At 43.5% G+C, this 21996-nt stretch overlaps 1 protein-coding gene across 1 annotated transcript in view; it reads left to right on the plus strand.

The window, feature by feature from the left end:
* Positions 1 to 21996, plus strand: part of LOC126336163 (RIB43A-like with coiled-coils protein 2) — a 152827-nt gene that overhangs the window by 74826 nt on the left and 56005 nt on the right. The window contains exon 4 of the mRNA XM_049999655.1: positions 16663 to 16903. Within this exon, the coding sequence (XP_049855612.1) occupies positions 16663 to 16903 (241 nt within the window). The remainder of the gene's footprint in view (positions 1 to 16662; positions 16904 to 21996) is intronic.

Raw genomic sequence — 21996 nt, forward strand, 5'->3', positions numbered from 1 at the left:
TGACAAAACTCTTCCATATGGTGAGCAAGATGTATGAAACAGGCGAAATACCTTCAGACTTCAAGAAGAATATAATAATTCCAATCCCAAAGAAAGCAGGTGTTGACAGATGTGAAAATTACCGAACAATCAGTGTAATAAGCCACAGCTGCAAAATACTAACACGAATTCTTTACAGACGAATGGAAAAACTAGTAGAAGCCGACCTCGGGGAAGATCAGTTTGGATTCTGTATAAATATTGGAACACGTGAAGCAATACTGACCCTACGACTTATCTTAGAAGAAAGATTAAGGAAAGGCAAACCTACGTTTCTAGCATTTGTAGACTTAGAGAAAGCTTTTGACAATGTTGACTGGATTACTCTCTTTCAAATTCTAAAGGTGGCAGGGATAAAATACAGGGAGCAAAAGGCTATTTACAATTTGTACAGAAACCAGATGGCAGTTATAAGAGTCGAGGGACATGAAAAGCAAGCAGTTGTCGGGAAAGGAGTAAGACAGGGTTGTAGCCTCTCCCCGATGTTATTCAATCTGTATATTGAGCAAGCAGTAAAGGAAACAAAAGAAAAATTTGGAGTAGGTATTATAATTCATGGAGAAGAAATAAAAACTTTGAGGTTCGCCGATGACATTGTAATTCTGTCAGAGACGGCAAAGGACTTGGAAGAGCAGTTGAAAGGAATGGTCAGTGTCTTGAAAGGAGGATATAAGATGAACATCAACAAAAGCAAAACGAGGATAATGGAATGTAGTCAAATTAAATCGGGTGATGCTGAGGGAATTAGATTAGGAAATGAGACACTTAAAGTAGTAAAGGAGTTTTGCAATTTAGGAAGTAAAATAACTGATGACGGTCGAAGTAGAGAGGATATAAAATGTAGACTAGCAATGGCAAGGAAAGCGTTTCTGAAGAAGAGAAATTTTTAACATCGAGTATATATTTATGTATCAGGAAGTCGTTTATGAAAGTATTTGTTTGGAATGTAGCCATGTATGGAAGTGAAACATGGACGATAACTAGTTTGGACAAGAAGAGAATAGAAGGTTTCGAAATGTGGTGCTACAGTAGAATGCTGAAGATTAGATGGGTAGATCACGTAACTAATGAGGAGGTATTGAATAGGATTGGGGAGAAGAGAAGTTTGTGGCACAACTTGACTAGAAGAAGGGATCGGTTGGTACAACATGTTTTGAGGCATCAAGGGATCACAAATTTAGCATTGGAGGGCAGCGTGGAGGGTAAAAATCGTAGAGGGAGACCAAGAAATGAATACACTAAGCAGATTCAGAAGGATGTAGGTTGCAGTAGGTACTGGGAGATGGAGAAGCTTGCACAGGATAGAGTAGCATGGAGAGCTGCATCAAACCAGTCTCAGGACTGAAGACCGCACAACAACAACATTTGCGAGAAAGCGGTCTTTTAGATGCCGCTACCGGGCATAGAGCGGATGAAGGCAGACGTTCCCTTCGGCCGCCCGCAGCGCCCAAATATAAATAAGGACTGAGAGGCAGTGACACACACTTCGCACCCAGCTACCAATCGGTCCGCGTATGTCAAACGCCGCCTTACGCGCTTCCTCGGGTGACGTCACAGCCAGGCTGCAACTAAAAGTATGTTTTCGTTATAAATATGAAGTGAAGTCGCTTAGATTTCGTGGAAGTAACTGTTCGTGTGCCGACAGTAATATTAACAAAACCGCGTGGCAAGTGCTGATATTATTTTCCACTTTTGTGACGAGCAATTAACGTTAATGATCAGAAGTCGGAGCGAAATACCATTTAATTGGAACTTACCGTAGAGGTAGCGTTTGAACTGCTTGTAGCGCTGTTCATGCTAGAGGCATTATTATTATTATTATTATTATTATTATTATTATTATTATTATTATTAATTGTTATCATTATTATTATTATTATTATTATCATTATTATTATTATTATTATTATCAGGACCAATACAGTGTTGTGCGTGTGAAATTTTATCAGATATATCAATCTGTTAGAACTCAAAACTTTGGTTTATAAACATAGTTCCTGACCCTGCTGAGCAAACAGAAAGAAGAAATATTCCTTTCAGTGGGTACCAGAGGACTGTGGACTTGCAGACTGGAAACCATAGCCAGTGTGTTCTCCATCGCTTCCTGGCGAATATTTTAATATTTCTTATTTTCTACATTCCACCTGCGTCCCACATGTTCAACAAATTCACGAGATCGATGCACTGAAATATATCTCTCCTTCAATGCATCAACTTCACCTTAGTGAAAAACAATACAGCGCCATGTTGAGAACATACGATCATCTGTAGCCCCCAGAGCGTCGGTAGCAGTAAGTGGCGCCTTTGGGTTGCGTCGAAGTGATGCCAAAAATGCGTATTAAGTTGCCACGAGCACGGACCTCGGTAGCAGTTGACCCAGTACGCCACGAGTGGATCCACGGAAATCACAACACACGCGGTAAAAGACAGCTACGTATTTATGACACGCAAGGATACAGGTGTCATTTCTGCTCATTTCACTTACAGTAATTTAAGCTATACTCTTGAAGTTCCTAACCATACCCTCGGAAATCGCGAAATATTCATAAATATAGGTAAATACTTGTGGCAGGCAAGAATACAACTGTCACTGCTGCTCACTTCTTTTGCAACAGTTTAATCGTTCTGTTTTTAATCGAACTGAAGTCACAAAGTCTAACAAAGTCACTCCCGAGAGAGACCGCTCTTGTGTGTAAATAACATCGAATATTGCAGAATATACATCTATTACATTCATAAGAGTGTCCCAGAATCTGTTACAAAAACGAAGATGGAAAAAAATAGAGTGTAGCTGGGACAACAACCTACTTCGTTTGACTCCGTGACTCGATGTCTGTAATCACTACACCAAGGTCAGTACATTCAACTTTCAGAACAGTGACATTCGTCTTACGATATCCTGGAGACTTTTGTAATTAAGTGACATTTAATTACAATAAATTGTGCCAAGAGTGATGTGTGCGATAAATCTTAAATTTGACATTGCCTTGAAATGGCGTACTATCACAGCACACAAGTTATAACACAAAAACAACGAAATACGGCGAAATACGGTACGACGTTTCCAAATTTTCATTTGACGACTGCTCCCGAGTTTCGTTGTCACATAAGGGAACACATCATTTTGAAATCACGTCCGTGCAAGCTGAGCGTAAAACAAAATTTTTCCCTCAAAGTGTAGGAACTACCGGTACTTATCAATATCGTGTGAAGCCTTTCAGCACAGGTGCCTCCCTTCAGCTGTGGCTTCTGCTTTTATTGTAACGGCAATTAACGCTATTCCCATGGTGTCATGCAAGCGGCCTCTCAGAATTACGACGTGTCTTTTGAGTCAAATTATCGTCATAGAAATTTGAATTATGACTATGGTTGTGAGTTCAGGACAGGCCGCCAACTTAGCGCCAGTAAGCATGCTTTGTGCACCATTGGCCGCCATGGGGCGTTCCGCTCGCGAGGTTGTACATGTTAAATTCATCTCCGAGTAGCGTTCGCAGTTATGCTGCAAATCATTCAGTACACAGTAGACCGGGAGCTATTTAAGGTGATCCGGACTGCTTGTTTGAAGTGTCCTGCCAGGGTTTCCTCCAGCTTTCATGCTAGTGAAAACAGTTCTCCATGTTTTCTGTCCTCGCACTGTCGGCCACGGTGGCCGAGCGATTCTAGGCGCTTCAGTCCGGAACCGCGCGACTGCTACGATCGCAGGTTCGAAGCCTGCCTCGGGCATGGATGTGTGTGATGTCCTTAGGTTAGTTAGGTTTAAGTAGTGCTAAGTTCTAGGGGACTGATGGCCTCAGATGTTAAGTCCCATAGTGCTCAGAGTCATTTTTTTGTCCTCGCACTCCCCCGTAGTTCAGGGCTGAATCGTTTTAATTCAATGCTTGTCATACGAATGAATGTTCTACGGTTTATATTCTTCTCCTGAAGCAAGATGCAACAGGACCCGGCCTTAATAAATGTACCGTTATACTCATGCTTCAGGCTACCTCGCCAGTTCATTGTATGTTATTGGTGGAAGAGTTTAGTAGATTTTACCAGGACATAAGCGTTTTCTCTTGTCCGTAGCTTCCCTTTGTCGTCTTATCCATTATGTTAATTAACTGTCAACTGAAACTCTGCTAAAAGAGAAGTAGTTCGGTGCCAGATACCGTCAGGACAAAAACCGAGAGATAGGTGAAAGACAGACCTAACCAGTTACAGGCAAACAGAGATATCGTCTGCACAAGTAATTATTTTGCCACATCTCTTCGGATTAACATTCATTAGTATTCACGGTATCATCTGTAGCAGCCAACAACGGCTGCAGATTACTTCTAAAAGACAAGCCAAACGTGGAAACTTGAGCCACACGCAGAAAGCTGATACAGGTCAAATATAAGCAAAAAGACGGGTATGGAAAGGATCGTATAATCTTAAGAAATTTTATTTATTGGCCGAAAATATCTATATCTACATCCATACTCCGCAAGCCACCTGACGGTGTGTGGCGGAGGGTACCCTGTGTACCTCTATCGGTTCTCCCTTCTATTCCAGTCTCGTATTGCTCGTGGAAAGAAGGATTGTCGGTATGCTTCTGTGTGGGCTCTAACCTCTCTGATTTTATCCTCATGGTCTCTTCGCGAGATATACGTAGGAGGGAGCAATATACTGCTTGACTCTTCGGTGAATGTATGTTCTCGAAACTTTAACAAAAGCCCGTACCGAGCTACTGAGCGTCTCTTCTGCAGAGTCTTCCAATGGAGTTTATCTATCATCTCCGTAACGCTTTCGCGATTACTAAATGATCCTGTGAATGATGCTATGTTACATTAGAAAGAACTTTCATTACGCAGGATTCGTGTTATAACGAACGAAGTAGTTTCCATAAGATGCAATCGATTGAGAATACTTCGATCGAGTCGCAATCGATCGGTCACAGTCGATCCCAGATTTATGGAAAGAACGACAAGTTTTGCAGAATTATATCACCAGGCTTAAATGCCTAATAAGAACGCTTTGAATGCAGACAGGGAGTGCTTAAATTAACTGAATGAATGTTCCCTCAACTCTCTTTCTCTCTCGCTTTACAAGGAACAGTCACGTGGAGCTAACGAGTTCTTGAAGATTTATTACATTTATTTAGCGTATGGCTTACGCAGTTATACAGGGTGTTTATAAATGAATATCGGGGTTTTAACGCTTTATATTATTTATTACATTAAATGTACAGTTATAAATGATATGTCAAATGAAAGATCAACTCAAACAGTTGTGTTTGGTACCAGTGGTTGAACTTCACTGTACCCAAGCGTTGGATAAGCCGCAAGGGGCCCAGTGACAGAGCTTGCTTTTGCATGGCCTCCACGTTCACCCGACCTAACGCCATGCGATTTTTTCCTTTGGGGCTTCGTCAAGGATCGTGAGTACGTGCCTCCGCTACCAGCAGCCCTCCATGAACTAAGAAACCGGATTGAAGCAGCTGTTGCTACAATCGCTGAAGACACACGTATCAACGTTTGGGAAGAACTCGGCTATAGACTTGAAGTGTGCCGTGTGGCAAATGGTGCTCACATTGAACATTTATAAGATTCTTGGTAATACTGTTTGAGTTGCTCTTTCATTTGACATATCATTTATAACTGTAAGTTTAATATAATAAATATTATAAAGCGTTAAAACCCCAATATTTATTTATAAAGCGATGCAGGATAAGATAAAATAATGTTACATATCATTTAGAACTGTAAGTTTAATATAATAAATATTATAAAGCATTAAAACCCTGATATTCATTTATAAACACGCTGTTTTTTATAAGTTTATACATTAAAGCGATTCAGGATAAGATAAAATAATGTGACATATCATTTAGAACTGTAAATTTAATAAAATAAATATTGTAAAGCGTTAAAACCCCGATATTCATCTATAAACACCCTGTATTTTATAAATGCATACATTAAAGCGATTCAGGTTTTAGATAAAATAATGTGACATATCATTTAGAACAGTAAGTTTAATATAATAAATATTATAAAGCGTTAAAACCCTTATATTCATTTATAAACACCCTGTATTTTATAAGTCCATACATTAAAGCGATTTAGGATATGATAAAATAATGTGAAACGATCAGAAGCTTTCGTGCTAGTGAGCAAACTTCTCCATATTTTCGGTCCTGGCACTCTTCCGTGTAATGGTAAAGTGTTTTTCGTGTTTCCATATTTTTGTACAGTCCTTTTATATATATTCGAAAAGGATACATAAAGGTTCTGTATGGTTTTCAAGGGAATCTCATACTATTATCGCTGAAAAATAGTGACAAGTTCAGGTAATGATGACAGAGTTCGACAGCGATCACGCACCCTACTATTAAGTAGACCACAAACGGTCAGTAAGACTTGGTGACTGTAGTGGCCAGGGGAGATGCGACTATTCATCCTCGTGCTCACAAAACTAGTTCTGGACGATGCGAGCTGTGAGAACAGAGAACCTATCATCTTGGGAGACAGACATTGTACCATTACAGAACAAACATTATACCATCGGATGGTCCTGATCAGTCAAAATGGTCAGATAACCCCTGGCAATAATGCGACCTTGTAGAGTAACCACAGGATCCATATAATACCACGATATTGCTGCATAAATAATCACCGAACCGTCGCGATAATTCGTTCTTGGGACGTAGAGGCAGCTCCACATTTTTCTTGGTTGGTGCGCGCCCGGTAGTTAGATGGTCGGATCTATCTTCCTTACCTTCTCATGACCATAGAAAGACTGCCACTCATTTCTCCAATCTTCTTTTAGACCGTAGCTTTCTGGGTCGAGTTGGCCAGTTTACCCAGATTGGTTCAATAGATTTCAGACGGGTCCACGGTAAGTTGTTGAATGTTTTAATGAATTTCTCTGAATCTTTTGAGTTTCGTTCATTCATGTGCTATTTCTCATTGTAGTCGGCGATTTGGAGATGGAGTAGGCCTATTCGCTATTACTGACTATCACGGTATTTGCGTGGATTTAAAACGTCTTGTAATGATCCTCATTGTGTTATTTAGATGGATATCTATTTTCTTGATACAGCTATTTCTGCTTCAAACAGGAGAATAGTTTTCAGCGATAGAATACATAAATGCTTGTACTATATTTCTTAAGGTGCTCTCATCGGATCACCTGCTACCACTCTCCAGTTTCTTTAATAAATTGTATCCATACTTAGCTTTTGTGCTGTTAGTTCTAGATGTTACCAAATGTCAAGGTTCTGTCGGAAGTCACAACCAAATATTTGGGCTTTCGACTATGTTGTTGCAGATTACATTCAACACTCTGTTTACCATTCTGTTTGTCAGATGGAATGAGCTGACTTGTACTTTTTTTAGGCTTGGGCAGTATCTCCACTTTTTGTAATACTGCTCAATGTTTTCTAGGTCGTTAGTAAGAGTTTTCTCACCTTCTTCGAACGTGTTTCGTTGAGTTTCTTTTGCAAGGTCGGCGGGGTAGCTGAACTTTACAGAAGCATTGGTGACTATGTGGCTGGTGTACTAGTTGAATAAAAGTGCGGCTAAAACAGAACCTTATGGACGATCGTTATGTAGATATAGGAATTACTTGAAGATGCGACTTTAAGACTAGCTATCACCCGCAATGCCTTAGGAAATACGAGATGTGGCTATTAAATAACGGAACTATTACTGTAAAACATTTTATTTCAAAAACATATATATTTAGTTACTGCCGGCCAGAGTGGCCGAGCGGTTCTAGGCGCTACAGTCTGGAACCGCGCAACCGCTACGGTCGCAGGTTCGAATCCTGCCTAGGACATGGATGTGTGTGATGTCATTAGGTTAGTTAGGTTTAAGTAGTTCTAAGTTCTAGGGGACTGATGCCCTCAGAAGTTAAGTCCCATAGTGCTCAGAGCCATTTGAACCATTTAGTTATTGCTACCCTCAGCATACTACCCTCCTTTATTCCCATTCATTGAAACAGTGCTGGAAGCCCTCGTCTGTGACCTACTTGATAACGCGTGTGTCTTTTTCTTTCACTCCTTGAGCGGACTGCAGTTTGGTCCTTTTAATGCAGATTTGACCTTGAGGAGTAGATAAAAGTCACATGGTGCCAGGGCAGGCGAATAAGGTTCGTAATCTAACACAGGGCTGCTGTATTTCGCTAGACACCTCTTAACAGACAATGCGGTGTGAGCCAATGCGCTGTCTTTGATGCAGAACCCATGACAAGTTCTTCCACGGTTCGTTTCTTACTTATTATCTCGCGGAGTTGAGCAAGAACTTCAAGATAGTAATGTTGTTTGATAGTCTGACCTTCAGGTACCGATTGAAGATACACAATTTCATGAATATAGAAAAAAGAATCATAATCGCTTTGAATCTTGATTTGCTCAATCGAACTTTTTTCGCTCTCGATGAAGTTGGGCCTTTGCAATTCATGGGCCGGCATTAATTTCTGGATCGTAAGTGAGAAACCAAGATTCGTCACATGTTATCACTCTTTCCAAGAAATTAAGATCATTCTTCATGGTATTCGAAGTGCCAGTACAAAATTTTCTTGAGCTTCTTTTTGTTCGATCACGAAAATTTTCGGCACCAGTTTCGCACACACTTTTCCCGTGTTAAATTGGTTATGTAAATTTTGCTTTACACCTTCTTTGTCAGTTCCTACAGTTTCAGCAATTGATTTAATACTCAACCGACGATCGGATGGAATCAGCTTAATCCGTTCTTGATGTTGAAGGGCGTGCCGGGCTTGAGTCATCTTGAAGTCTTCTAGGCTATCTTGAAAACGCTTGAACCACTCAAAAAATCGCGTACGTGTTAAATCGTCTTCTGTATACACTTCTGTCAGTGAAAGGTAGGGTTCAGTTGCAGATTTTCCAAGTTTCATTCGAAATTTCACCCCAGTTCGTTGCTCTGTTATGGTACTCGCCGCTTTTCCGATAAACTAAATAAACAGCTCATACAAATGAAGGCTACGGCCACACTGATGTGTCTATAGACACCAGAGATGCCACATTCGACTGAAAAGTCTTCACGCTTCACAGCCATTGATCTTACACTGTGATGGCATCAGCTCCGTTCATAGAGTATAAATATCTATGGAAGGAGCATTTGGATACGCAGAACGAGAATTCTGTCTGGAACATCTCCTGCAGCTGAAGTCACATGAGTTTGGGACGACGCATTTTAGCCCTTATAGCTCTTAGCGTCTTCTGAGTGTTATTGCTTCGCTGCTATTTACGTATCACCTTCAGAACTACCGTGAAACTTTGTATATGCGTTTTATAGAAACGTAACAATTTGATACCAGGAACTGAAGGTGGCTTAAAGTTGTGAAGAGCAATGGTATTGTGCTTTTTCGCCGAAGTATAGTAGCTCAAATTTCACATTAGTTACTTTTTTTCGGTAACAGGATAAGGAGTGACAACCAACAAATTTTTAAATGTTTTCTATTGCACGTATTGACGTTGTCGAATCTCTGTTCCAATTAATTACGTTACAATGACACTGTAGACGGCGCCGAAGTGTCACGAAAAAACAACACATTTGGAACATGAACTGTTACAGTATAAACAGTAAGCGATCTGCTCTCCCTGCTTGTCCATTATTATTATCAGTTTTTCTTTTTTTATCCTGGTGCTTTTTAGAGACAAGTAAAATATCTATAGTATAATGTAAAGACATAAAATTACAACCACTCACTTTTTTGAAATAGTTATTTATTCATTCCATGAACCAGTTGTCGAAGCTTTTCTGGCTCATCTTTGGGTGATGTACAGGAAGTTACATAGCTATTTCATTCAGTGTCTATAACATCTTTCGGCAGTTTATCAGAAAAGAGAAACCATCCATTACGCAATAAACAAAGAAATAAAAAGTAAAAGATCAATGCTTGAATTTTGAAGTTATTTAAGAAGTGACAGCCAACAATATTTTTTAGGTTTTCTAATGCACCGATTCACATTGCGGAACCTGTTACAATTAATTACATTACACTGGCATTGTATAGCAAACTGTCTCATGCAGAAGTACGTAATACACATAAGGGTTTGAGAACCTGCGTAAATTGGAGGAAATTAATCAGACTGTCATATACAGGGTGTTACAAAAAGGCACGGCCAAACTTTCAGGAAACATTCCTCACACACAAAGAAAGAAAATGTGTCATGTGGACATGTGTCTGGAAACGCTTACTTTCCATGTTAGAGCTCATTTTATTACTTCTCTTCAAATCACATTAATCATGGAATAGAAACACACAGCAACAGAACGTACCAGCGTGACTTCAAACACTTTGTTACAGGAAATGTTCAAAATGTCCTCCGTTAGCGAGGATACATGCATCCACCCTCCGTCTCATGGAATCCGTGATGCGCTGATGCAGCCCTGGAGAATGGCGTATTGTATCACAGCCGTCCACAATACGAGCACGAAGAGTCGCTACATTTGGTACCGGGGTTCCTTAGACAAGAGCTTTCAAATGCCCCCATACATCTACATCTACATGACTACTCTGCAATTCACATTTAAGTGCTTGGCAGAGGGTTCATCGAACCACAATCATACTATCTCTCTACTATTCCACTCCCGAACAGCGAGCGGGAAAAACGAACACCTAAACCTTTCTGTTCGAGCTCTGATTTCTCTTATTTTATTTTGATGATCATTCCTACCTATGTAGGTTGGGCTCAACAAAATATTTTCGCATTCGGAAGAGAAAGTTGGTGAGTGAAATTTCGTAAAAAGGTCTCGCCGCGACGAAAAACGTCTATGCTGTAATGACTTCCATCCCAACTCGTGTATCATATCTGCCACACTCTCTCCCCTATAACGCGATAATACAAAACGAGCTGCCCTTCTTTGCACCCTCTCGATGTCCTCCGTCAATCCCACCTGGTAAGGATCCCACACCGCGCAGCAATATTCTAACAGAGGACGAACGAGTGTAGTGTAAGCTGTCTCTTTAGTGGACTTGTTGCATCTTCTAAGTGTCCTGCCAATGAAACGCAACCTTTGGCTCGCCTTCCCGACAATATTATCTATGTGGTCATTCCAACTGAAGTTGTTTGTAATTTTAACACCCAGGTACTTAGTTGAATTGACAGCCTTGAGAATTGTACTATTTATCGAGTAATCGAATTCCAACGGATTTCTTTTGGAACTCATGTGGATCATCTCACACTTTTCGTTATTTAGCGTCAACTGCCACCTGACACACCATACAGCAATCTTTTCTAAATCGCTTTGCAGCTGATACTGGTCTTCGGATGACCTTACTAGACGGTAAATTACAGCATCATCTGCGAACAACCTAAGAGAACTGCTCAGATTGTCACCCAGGTCATTTATATAGATCAGGAACAGTAGAGGTCCCAGGACGCTTCCCTGGGGAACACCTGATATCACTTCAGTTTTACTCGATGATTTGCCGTCTATTACTACGAACTGCGACCTTCCTGACAGGAAATCACGAATCCAGTCGCACAACTGAGACGATACCCCATAGCTCCGCAGCTTGATTAGAAGTCGCTTGTGAGGAACGGTGTGAAAAGCTTTCCGTTGCCCGTATCAAGCGATTTGAGTTGCTTCGCAACCCCTAAGGTATCTACTTCTAAGAAACTCATGCTAGCAGATGTTCGTGTTTCAAATTCTGGAATATTCCATTCGTCTTCCCTGGTGAAGGAATTTCGGAAAACTGCGTTCAATAACTCCGCTTTAGCGGCGCAGTCGTCGATAACAGTACCATCGGCACTGCGCAGCGAAGGTATTGACTGCGTCTTGCCGCTTGTGTACTTTACATACGACCAGAATTTCTTCGGATTTTCTACCAAATTTCGAGACAATGTTTCGTTGTGGAACCTATTAAAGGCATCTCGCATCGAAGTACGTGCCAAATTTCGCGCGTCTGTAAATTTTAGCCCATCTTCAGGATTTCGCGTTCTTCTGAACTTCGCATGCTTTTTCCGTTGCCTCTGCAACAGCGTTCGGACCTTTTTTGTGTATCACGGGGGATCCGTTCCATCTCTTACCAATTTATGAGGTATGAATATCTCAATTGCTGTTGCTACTATATCTTTGAATTTGAGCCACATCTCGTCTACATTCGCATAGTCAGTTCGGAAGGAATGGAAATTGTCTTTTAGGAAGGCTTCTAGTGGCACTTTATCCGCTTTTTTAAATAAAATTATTTTGCGTTTGTTTCTGATGGATTTGGAAGAAATGGTATTGAGCCTAGCTACAATGACCTTGTGATCACTAATCCCTGTATCAGTCATGATGCTCTCTATCAGCTCTGGATTGTTTGTGGCCAAGAGGTCAAGTGTGTTTTTGCAACCATTTACAATTCGCGTGGGTTCGTGGACTAACTGCTCTAAATAATTTTCGGAGAATGCATTTAGGACAATCTCGGAAGACGTTTTGTGCCTACCACCGGTTTTGAACGAGTATTTTTGCCAACATACCGAAGGTAGGTTGAAGTTCCCACCAACTATAACCGTATGAGTGGGGTATTTATTTGTTACGAGACTCAAACTTTCTCTGAACTGTTCCGCAACTGTATCATCGGAGTCTGGGGGTCGGTAGAAGGAGCCAATTATTAACTTAATTCGGCTGTTAAGTATAACCTCCACCCACACCAATTCGCACAGAGTATCTACTTCGACTTCACTACAAGATAAACCACTACTGACAGACACCAACACTCCACCACCAATTCTGCTAATCTATCTTTCCTGAACACCGTCTGAGACTTCGTAAAAATTTCTGCAGAACTTATTTCAGGCTTTAGCCAGCTTTCTGTACCTATAACGATATCAGCTTCTGTGCTTTCTATTAGCGCTTGAAGCTCAGGGACTTTTCCAGCGCAACTACAACAGTTTACAACTATAATTCCGACTGTTCCTTGATCCAAGCACGTCCTGTAATTGCCAAGCACCCTTTGACATTGCAGCCCATCCCGCACTTTCCCGAGGCCTTCTAACCTAAAAAACCGCCCAGTCCACGCCACACAGCCTCCGCTACCCGTGTAGCCGCCAGCTGAGTGTAGTGAACTCCTGACCTATTCAGCGGAACCCGAAACCCCACCACCCTATGGCGCAAGTCAAGGAATCTGCAGCCAATACGGTCGCAAAACCGTCTGAGCCTCTGATTCAGACCCTCCACCCGGCTCTGCACCAAAGGTCCGCAGTCGGTTCTGTCAACGATGCTGCAGATGGTGAGCTCTGCCTTCATCTCGTAAGCAAGACCGGCAGCCTTCACCAAATCAGATAGCCGCTGGAATCCAGAGAGAATTTCCTCAGATCCAAAGCGACACACGTCATTAGTGCCGACATGTGCCACCACCTGCAGCTGGCTGCACCCTGTGCTCTTCATGGCATCCGGAAGGACCCTTTCCACATCAGGAATGACTCCTCCCGGAATGCACACGGAGTGCACACTGGATTTCTTCCCCTCCTTAGCCGCCATATCCCTAAGGGGCCCCATTACGCGCCTAACATTGGAGCTCCCAACTACCAGTAAGCCCAACCTCTGCGATTGCCCGGACCTTGAAGGCTGAGAATGATCCTCTGAAACAGGGCAGGCAGCTGCATCTGGCTCAGCCAGAGACAGTGCCTGAAACCGGTTTGTCAGACGCAGCGGGGAGGCTTTCTGGTCAGCTTCCGGGGACGCCTTTCGCTGCCTGCCACGCCTTGGAACGACCTTTCAATCAACCACAGGCGAGGGCTCAGCCCCACTGCGGGCAGCAACCGGGGCAACCACAGCGGCAGACCGATCTGGGGACAGACGGGATGAGGTTGACATCCCCGTGATACCCGAGTCCGGCTCCCCACAGTGGTGCCCATTGGCAACAGCCTCAAGCTGCGCGACCGAAGTCAGCGCCGATTGCAGCTGTGAGCGTAGGGATGCCAAGTCAGCCCTCATCCGAACACAGCATAAATGAAAGTCAAGAGGGTTGAGGTCAGGAGAGCGTGGAGGCGATGGAATTGGTCCGCCTCTACAAATCCATCGGTCACCGAATCTGTTGTTGTGAAGTGTACAAACACTTCGACTGAAATGTACAGGAGCTCCATCGTGCATGAACCACATGTTGCGTCGTACTTGTAAAGGCACATGTTCTATCACGACAGGTAGAGTATCCCGTAAGAAATCATGGCGGTGAATCGCGGAAGTACAGTAAATACTGACGAAACTAAAATGAGCTGTAACATGGAAATTAAGCGTTTCCGGACATATGTCCACATAACACATTTTCTTTCTGTGTGTGTGAGGAATGTTTCCTAAAAGTTTGGCCGTACCTTTTTGTAACACCCTGTATAAATTTTATATGCTGACTGGCTGTTTACTCAAACGCACTTGCAAATTTGTGTAGCACTTGTCTTGTAAATACATGGGCATAAGATCTCAGAAATTATCTCTACAATACAAGACTTTGTAATACCGTGTCTCCATATTTTTCAACATATAAAGTGCCTCATATCAATATGACATTTACAATTATACTTCTGTTGTACATACCTATGAAAATTAACTGGTCCTCCTTTCACATACTTCTCTTAACATCCGTAGCAACGACAATACCGTACCGTAGCTGTTACTAAAACTTAAACGTGCAGAAACGTATACAGGGTGTTCAAAAATTTCCGTTACAGACTTATAGTACTTAAAGATTGGAGTGAGTACATAATATTTCGAACAGGAACCCATGTCCAGGAAGGTCGTCCAACGACGCTGCAGAACGTCAGAGTTACAGGCGCCAACCCCTGTAAATGTATGTATATAGAGATGATTCCGTGAAGATGTTACAGACTTGCAAGGATGATGGAGAAGGATATAAATCGATCTGAGGTAAGGTTCCCTTTACCGAAAAAACGAGTCGAAACTTATTAGCGAAAACCTTTCACCTTTCTGGTACTCTGACAGTGGAATACATGTACCGATACCGTTGTTGCTAAGGTTGTAGAGTAAGCAACTTTCGGAGGTGGTAGTACGGACCAAAAAAAGAAAAATGTCTAGTAAACATGGGCTGCAAAATGCATAACTTAAGAGCTGTGAGCACTTGTTCATTAGACGAATATGTTTTGCACTAGCGAAGACGAACAAGTGTTCGTAGCGCCTCAGGTATCGCTTTTAGGTCCCATGTTTATTGAACATCTCTTCTTGCTTTGGTCCGTACTACTAAATCTGAAAGTTACGAGGGTCACTCCAAAAGAAATGAACACTATTTTTGTAAAAATACAGTTTTCATTCTGTATGTGTGAAAGTTTTACAGCGTGTAGATACATCCTTCCCTCTTGTTTTCATACTTAGTTCAACCTGATCCCGTGAGTGACGCCGTGACAGCATGTCTTCAAAGTGGGTGCTACACTTTACGTTCGACACACGCAACGTGCTGTCATAGAATTCCTGTGCTTTGAAAACGAGGCAGTGGGAAACACCCACAAGAGGTTGAAAAAGGTGTATGGAGACGCTGCTGTCGATTTCAGTACAGTTAGTCGGTGGGCAAGCAGGTTACGTGATGAAAGCGGGCACGGCAATATTGAGGATTGTCCTCGCAGCGCCAGGCCTCGTACTGCACACACTAGAGACAATGTGCAAAGAGTTATGGAACCACCATAAATTCTGATGCATACGTGACGATACTGAAGAAACTTCAAGCTCGACTGAGTCGTGTTCGACCACGTCAGCAAAAGCAGGATTTTTTGATGTTGCACGACAATGCACGGCCACATGCCAGTCAAAAAGACATCACAAAACTCGGATGGACATCACTGAAACACCCGCATTACAGTCCTGACCTGCCTCTATGTGACTATCATCTCTTTGGGAAACTGAAAGACTCTCTTCCTGGGACAAGGTTTGAAGATGATAACTCCCTTGTGGACTCTGCCAAACAGTAGCTGGCGCAGGTTGGTCCAGAATTTTACCGTTCGCGTATACAGGCGCTGGTTCCAAGATGGCTTAAGGCAGTTGAGAGGGATTTAAATTATGTGGATAAATGAAAATAGTGTTCCTAAAGGATGTATCTACATACTGTAAAACATTCAAACATGTAGAATAAAAGATGAATTTTTAAAAAAATAGTGTGCATTTCTTTTGGAGTGACCCTTGTACCTGCCCTCCAATCTTAGCAACAACAGTACAGGTACATGCATTCCACTGTCACAGGTATCAGATGGTTTTCGCTAACAACTTTCGACACGTTCGTTTCCGGTACAGGGACCCTTCACTCAAATTGATACATATATCCTCCTCCATCATCCTTGAAAGTTTGTAACATCATCACGAAGTCACCCTTTATATACATACATTTATACAGGATGCGGCGCCTATAACTTTGACGCTCTATAGCGTCGTTGGTCACATTCCCGGACATGGGTTCCGATTCATTCTATTAACGTAATCCGTCTACAAGTCTTAGAAGTTTGTAACGGGAATTTCCGAACACCCTGTACAAAACAAGGCGAATACGTGTAATATTCAAGTTTCGCTGTTGTCGCAAATTGTAGACAAGCAGTGTCGTCCCAGAATCACTTGACTAGCCCGGTGTGATGTTGATCACGTACGCAGTAGACTAAGTTCACTCCATACTCTACGGTCCCGTTGTTTTATGTTGTAACGTGTATTCTGGGAAACGCAGGTTCGCGGGCGAGGACGAGGGCGGTCCGGCGCGGCGGCGCCAGCAGAAGCTGCAGCAGCGCGCGTGGCTGGAGCAGCAGAGGGAGGAGGCGCGAGCGGCAGAGGCGGCGCGCCGCGAAGCCGAGCGCCGCTACGCAGAGGCCTCGCGCAACCGCGACGCTCTCGCCACCGACCTGGGCAGCCTCGAGGAGCGCCTGCGCCGCCAGCTGGATGCCGCCACCGCCAGATACAACAGGGCGCTGGTCAGTCTCTCTTACTAACTGGCTCACCATCGATCACTTTACGAGTAGAGTTGTAAAACTACTGTAGGCTATCCTAAGTAAGCGGGGCTACGGTCAGTAAGAGGGTAACGGCGTTACCTCGATGTTATGTGTGTTGCATACCTGTCAGGCGTTACCTCATTACTATTGCTTTGTTTGCATATGAGATGACTGTCTTACTAGATTCCCATAGAAACTGGAAGCAGTGAACTGTCTAGAAAATGAGTGAGGATATATAAAGGGCTGTGGAACTACCTATCAGCCGAGTGGGTCAGCGTATCTGACTCTCATGTAGAGGGACCAGGTTTGATTTTCAGCCGGGACGGCGATTTTCTTCGCTCAGAGACTGGATGTTTGTTGTCATCGTCATCATTTCATCATCGACATGCAAGTCGCCCAATGTGACGTCAGGTGAAAAGACTTGAAACTTGGCGACTGAACTTCCTCAGGTGTTCAAAAAAATTGTTCAAATGGCTCTGAGCACTATGGGACTTAACATCAAAGGTCATCAGTCCCCTAGAACTTAGAACTACTTACACCTAACTAACATAGGGACATCACACACATCCATGCCCGAGGCAGGATTCGAACCTGCGACCGTATCAGTCGCGCTGTTCCAGACTGAAGCGCCTAGAACCGCTCGGCCACCACGGACGGCTCCTCAGGTGTGGATTCCTGGCTATCAGTGCCACACAATCATTTCATTTCACCTATGGGACACTTCTGTTCTTCATAGTTATCTTTCTGTTCTTACTTAAAAAGTAAACAGTATTTACAGAAAACTGAAACTGTCAATGTTTCATTGAGGTTTTATTCGCCACTTGTTAATTTGCAACGTGAAACAGAGGGATGTTCTAGCAAAAATAATTTTAAAAAAGCAGATTTATCATGCACTTAACAGTAGTAACAGGAAGCTATTGCCTTTGATCATGATGAAGAACGTTCGACTAAGTACAAAATAACAATAATAATTATATAGATTTTTTACCTTTGTGCATGTAAAAACTACTTGCATCAGAAGTAACTGCTTTAGTTGTCTATAGCAGCTGTAGTTATGCGAGCAACTAATTTTCATTACTTACAAAATGCAGTCTGTATTTTCTGCGGATATAAAATACACAATGGAGTAAAGGCGAATGGTGTGCGATTCTAATTATATGCAGAACAAATAAACAAAACACAAATAGTAGTCTTTGGCTCAAAGTTCCTCTTTCACACACTCGTTTACGTTTCTTTCCTCAGCAGTTCTACCAACACTAACAATAATCCTACTATTTTCCAAGCCACTTATGTACTGTACCAAAACTACCGAATCATAGTTTTGGCAGAGCACGACTCTAGTCCTGTGTGTTACTCAGTGAGTACTTGGATGCGTTATTTATGGTACATGAAATATATTGGACGTCATCACTTTAGGGGATTTTGTTCTGCGGTCAGCTGGATTTATTCATATGTTTCCAATGACAGTATAGGACGATAATGGTGCTGTCTTTCAAAAAAATTTTGTGAGTTAGTCTCAGTGATCTGGGGGATTTTAGCAGTGCTTAGGTTTGTGTAGAGCTCTCTCTCTCTTTGCTTGGTGCCGGCTATCATCTGTGATCCTAAATCTGTTTTTGATTCAACAAACCTTGGCTATGTTTTTGTCAGAGGCCAGCGACCGTACCTGGGAACAAGTTGTGATGGTTAGTCTCTTGCTTTTCATTGGGAGACAATGTCTAAAGATCATGCTGGACCCTTTACTGCAAATGTCAGTGACATAACCTTTCACTGTCAGTCTCCTCCCCAGTTTTTATGCTCTGGTATAGGATGTTCTTTTTTCAGGGAAGGATTGTGGCGGTGAAACGGATAACCAAGACTCTTTTGGTTCTTTTAAACGTAAATAATACTCCATTTAAACGTAAATAATACTCCATGAGTCTTGTCAGTTATCTACCAGTTGTTCGCCTACTGCTACACAAGTTTTAGGTGCTGCTCGAGCTATTTGGCCTATAACTGAAGACTCAAGCTACTTCTAGAATGCAGTGTTTTATGGAAATATAGAAAGCTGACTTTGGCGCTACCTTGCGACATCATTTTTAAATACAGAGTAGAGTATAGAGTCCAGAAGTGAGCACTGCTAAGCTCCATATTCAATGTATGTTATATTACTGCCAGTTCCCGGGACACACATATAGAACATATCAAATGGATACGCAGTTGCTAATAATGACTACCATCAGCAGTACAGTGAAATGAGGACGATGAAAACTTGTGCCGGACCAGGACTCGAACCACGATTTCCCCACTACCGCGAGTGGTCGCTCTACCATTTGGCTATCTGTGCACGACTCACGGCCAGACCAAGGCTTCCATATGTCGTCAACCATGCATCTGCGATCTGTACTCTCACATCCATTATGCACACCAGGACTCAAACCAGGATTTCCCCCTTATCGCGAGCGGTCCCCTTACCACTTGGCTATCTGTACACGACTCACGGCCAGACCCAGGCTTCCATATGTCGTCAACCATGCATCTGCGAACTGTACTCTCACATCCATTATGCACACCAGGACTCAAACCAGGATTTCCCCCTTATCGCGAGCGGTCCCCTTACCACTTGGCTATCTGTACACGACTCACGGCCAGACCCAGGCTTCCATATGTCGTCAACCATGCATCTGCGATCTGTACTCTCACATCCATTATGCACACCAGGACTCAAACTAGGATTTCCCCCTTATCGCGAGCGGTCCCCTTACCACTTGGCTATCTGTACACGACTCACGGCCAGACCCAGGCTTCCATATGTCGTCAACCATGCATCTGCGATCTGTACTCTCACATCCATTATGCACACCAGGACTCAAACCAGGATTTCCCCCTTATCGCGAGCGGTCCCCTTACCACTTGGCTATCTGTACACGACTCACGGCCAGACCCAGGCTTCCATATGTCGTCAACCATGCATCTGCGATCTGTACTCTCACATCCATTATGCACACCAGGACTCAAACCAGGATTTCCCCCTTATCGCGAGCGGTCCCCTTACCACTTGGCTATCTGTACACGACTCACGGCCAGACCCAGGCTTCCATATGTCGTCAACCATGCATCTGCGATCTGTACTCTCACATCCATTATGCACACCAGGACTCAAACCAGGATTTCCCCCTTATCGCGAGCGGTCCCCTTACCACTTGGCTATCTGTACACGACTCACGGCCAGACCCAGGCTTCCATATGTCGTCAACCATGCATCTGCGATCTGTACTCTCACATCCATTATGCACACCAGGACTCAAACCAGGATTTCCCCCTTATCGCGAGCGGTCCCCTTACCACTTGGCTATCTGTACACGACTCACGGCCAGACCCAGGCTTCCATATGTCGTCAACCATGCATCTGCGATCTGTACTCTCACATCCATTATGCACACCAGGACTCAAACCAGGATTTCCCCCTTATCGCGAGCGGTCCCCTTACCACTTGGCTATCTGTACACGACTCACGGCCAGACCCAGGCTTCCATATGTCGTCAACCATGCATCTGCGATCTGTACTCTCACATCCATTATGCACACCAGGACTCAAACCAGGATTTCCCCCTTATCGCGAGCGGTCCCCTTACCACTTGGCTATCTGTACACGACTCACGGCCAGACCCAGGCTTCCATATGTCGTCAACCATGCATCTGCGATCTGTACTCTCACATCCATTATGCACACCAGGACTCAAACCAGGATTTCCCCCTTATCGCGAGCGGTCCCCTTACCACTTGGCTATCTGTACACGACTCACGGCCAGACCCAGGCTTCCATATGTCGTCAACCATGCATCTGCGATCTGTACTCTCACATCCATTATGCACACCAGGACTCAAACCAGGATTTCCCCCTTATCGCGAGCGGTCCCCTTACCACTTGGCTATCTGTACACGACTCACGGCCAGACCCAGGCTTCCATATGTCGTCAACCATGCATCTGCGATCTGTACTCTCACATCCATTATGCACACCAGGACTCAAACTAGGATTTCCCCCTTATCGCGAGCGGTCCCCTTACCACTTGGCTATCTGTACACGACTCACAGCCAGACCTAGACTTCCATATGTCGTCAACCATACATCTACGATCTGTACTCTGACATCCATTATGTATACCAGGACTCGAACCAGGATTTCCCCCTTATCGCGAGCAGTCACCTTTCCATTTGGATGTCCGTGCACTACTCACGGCCTACGATCTGTACGCGCACATCCATTACGCACATGGTTGACGACATATGGAAGTCTGGGTCTGGCCATGAGGCGTGGTCCGATTGCTAAATTGTGAGGCGGCCACTCGCGATAACCGGGAAATCTGGGTTCGAGACCTGATCTGGCACAAATTCCCATTATCGTCATTCCATTCTACAGGTGCTGGTGGTGATTAATCGCAATTGCGATTTCATCTGATATGTTTCGTAACGGTTGTGGTCGCCGCAGTACATCATTATCAGAATAACACAGGCATTTCAATATCGTACACATATAGAGGTTTCTTTTTTTTGACAAAATATGCTATTACCGTTATAATACGGCCTGCGCAGCAGAGCGCCCTTCTTGTGGAGCAGGAATGTAGGCTTCGAGTTACGGCTCCTGTGACAACTGGCACATAATCCACATGGCAGCGAGAAGCAGGGCCGCGCAGGATTAGCCGAGCGGTCTCAGGCGCTGCAGTCATGGACTGTGCGGCTGGTCCCGGCGGAGGTTCGCGGCCTCCATCGGGCATGGGTGTGTGTGTGTGTTAGTCCTTAGGACAATTTAGATTAAATAGTGTGTAAGCTTAGGGACTGATGTCCTTAGCAGTTAAGTCCCATAAGATTTCATACACATTTGAACATTTTTTTCGAGAAGCAGGTGGCACGCAAGAACGAGCTGTATGTATAAACCATGGGCGTCTGCAGAAATTTCTTCAACGGATGGAAGGGGGCGGCAAGACTCTGAAAGTGCCGTTCTTGATATGACTAAGTTGATCTATTTCGAGAGTCATCGCGCCACAAGAGGTAAATTCTGTTGGTGCACAGAAAACATATTGTATCCCACGGGATTG

This window comes from Schistocerca gregaria, chromosome 2 (assembly GCF_023897955.1).
Source record: "Schistocerca gregaria isolate iqSchGreg1 chromosome 2, iqSchGreg1.2, whole genome shotgun sequence".
Classification (NCBI taxonomy): Eukaryota; Metazoa; Arthropoda; class Insecta; order Orthoptera; family Acrididae; genus Schistocerca; species Schistocerca gregaria.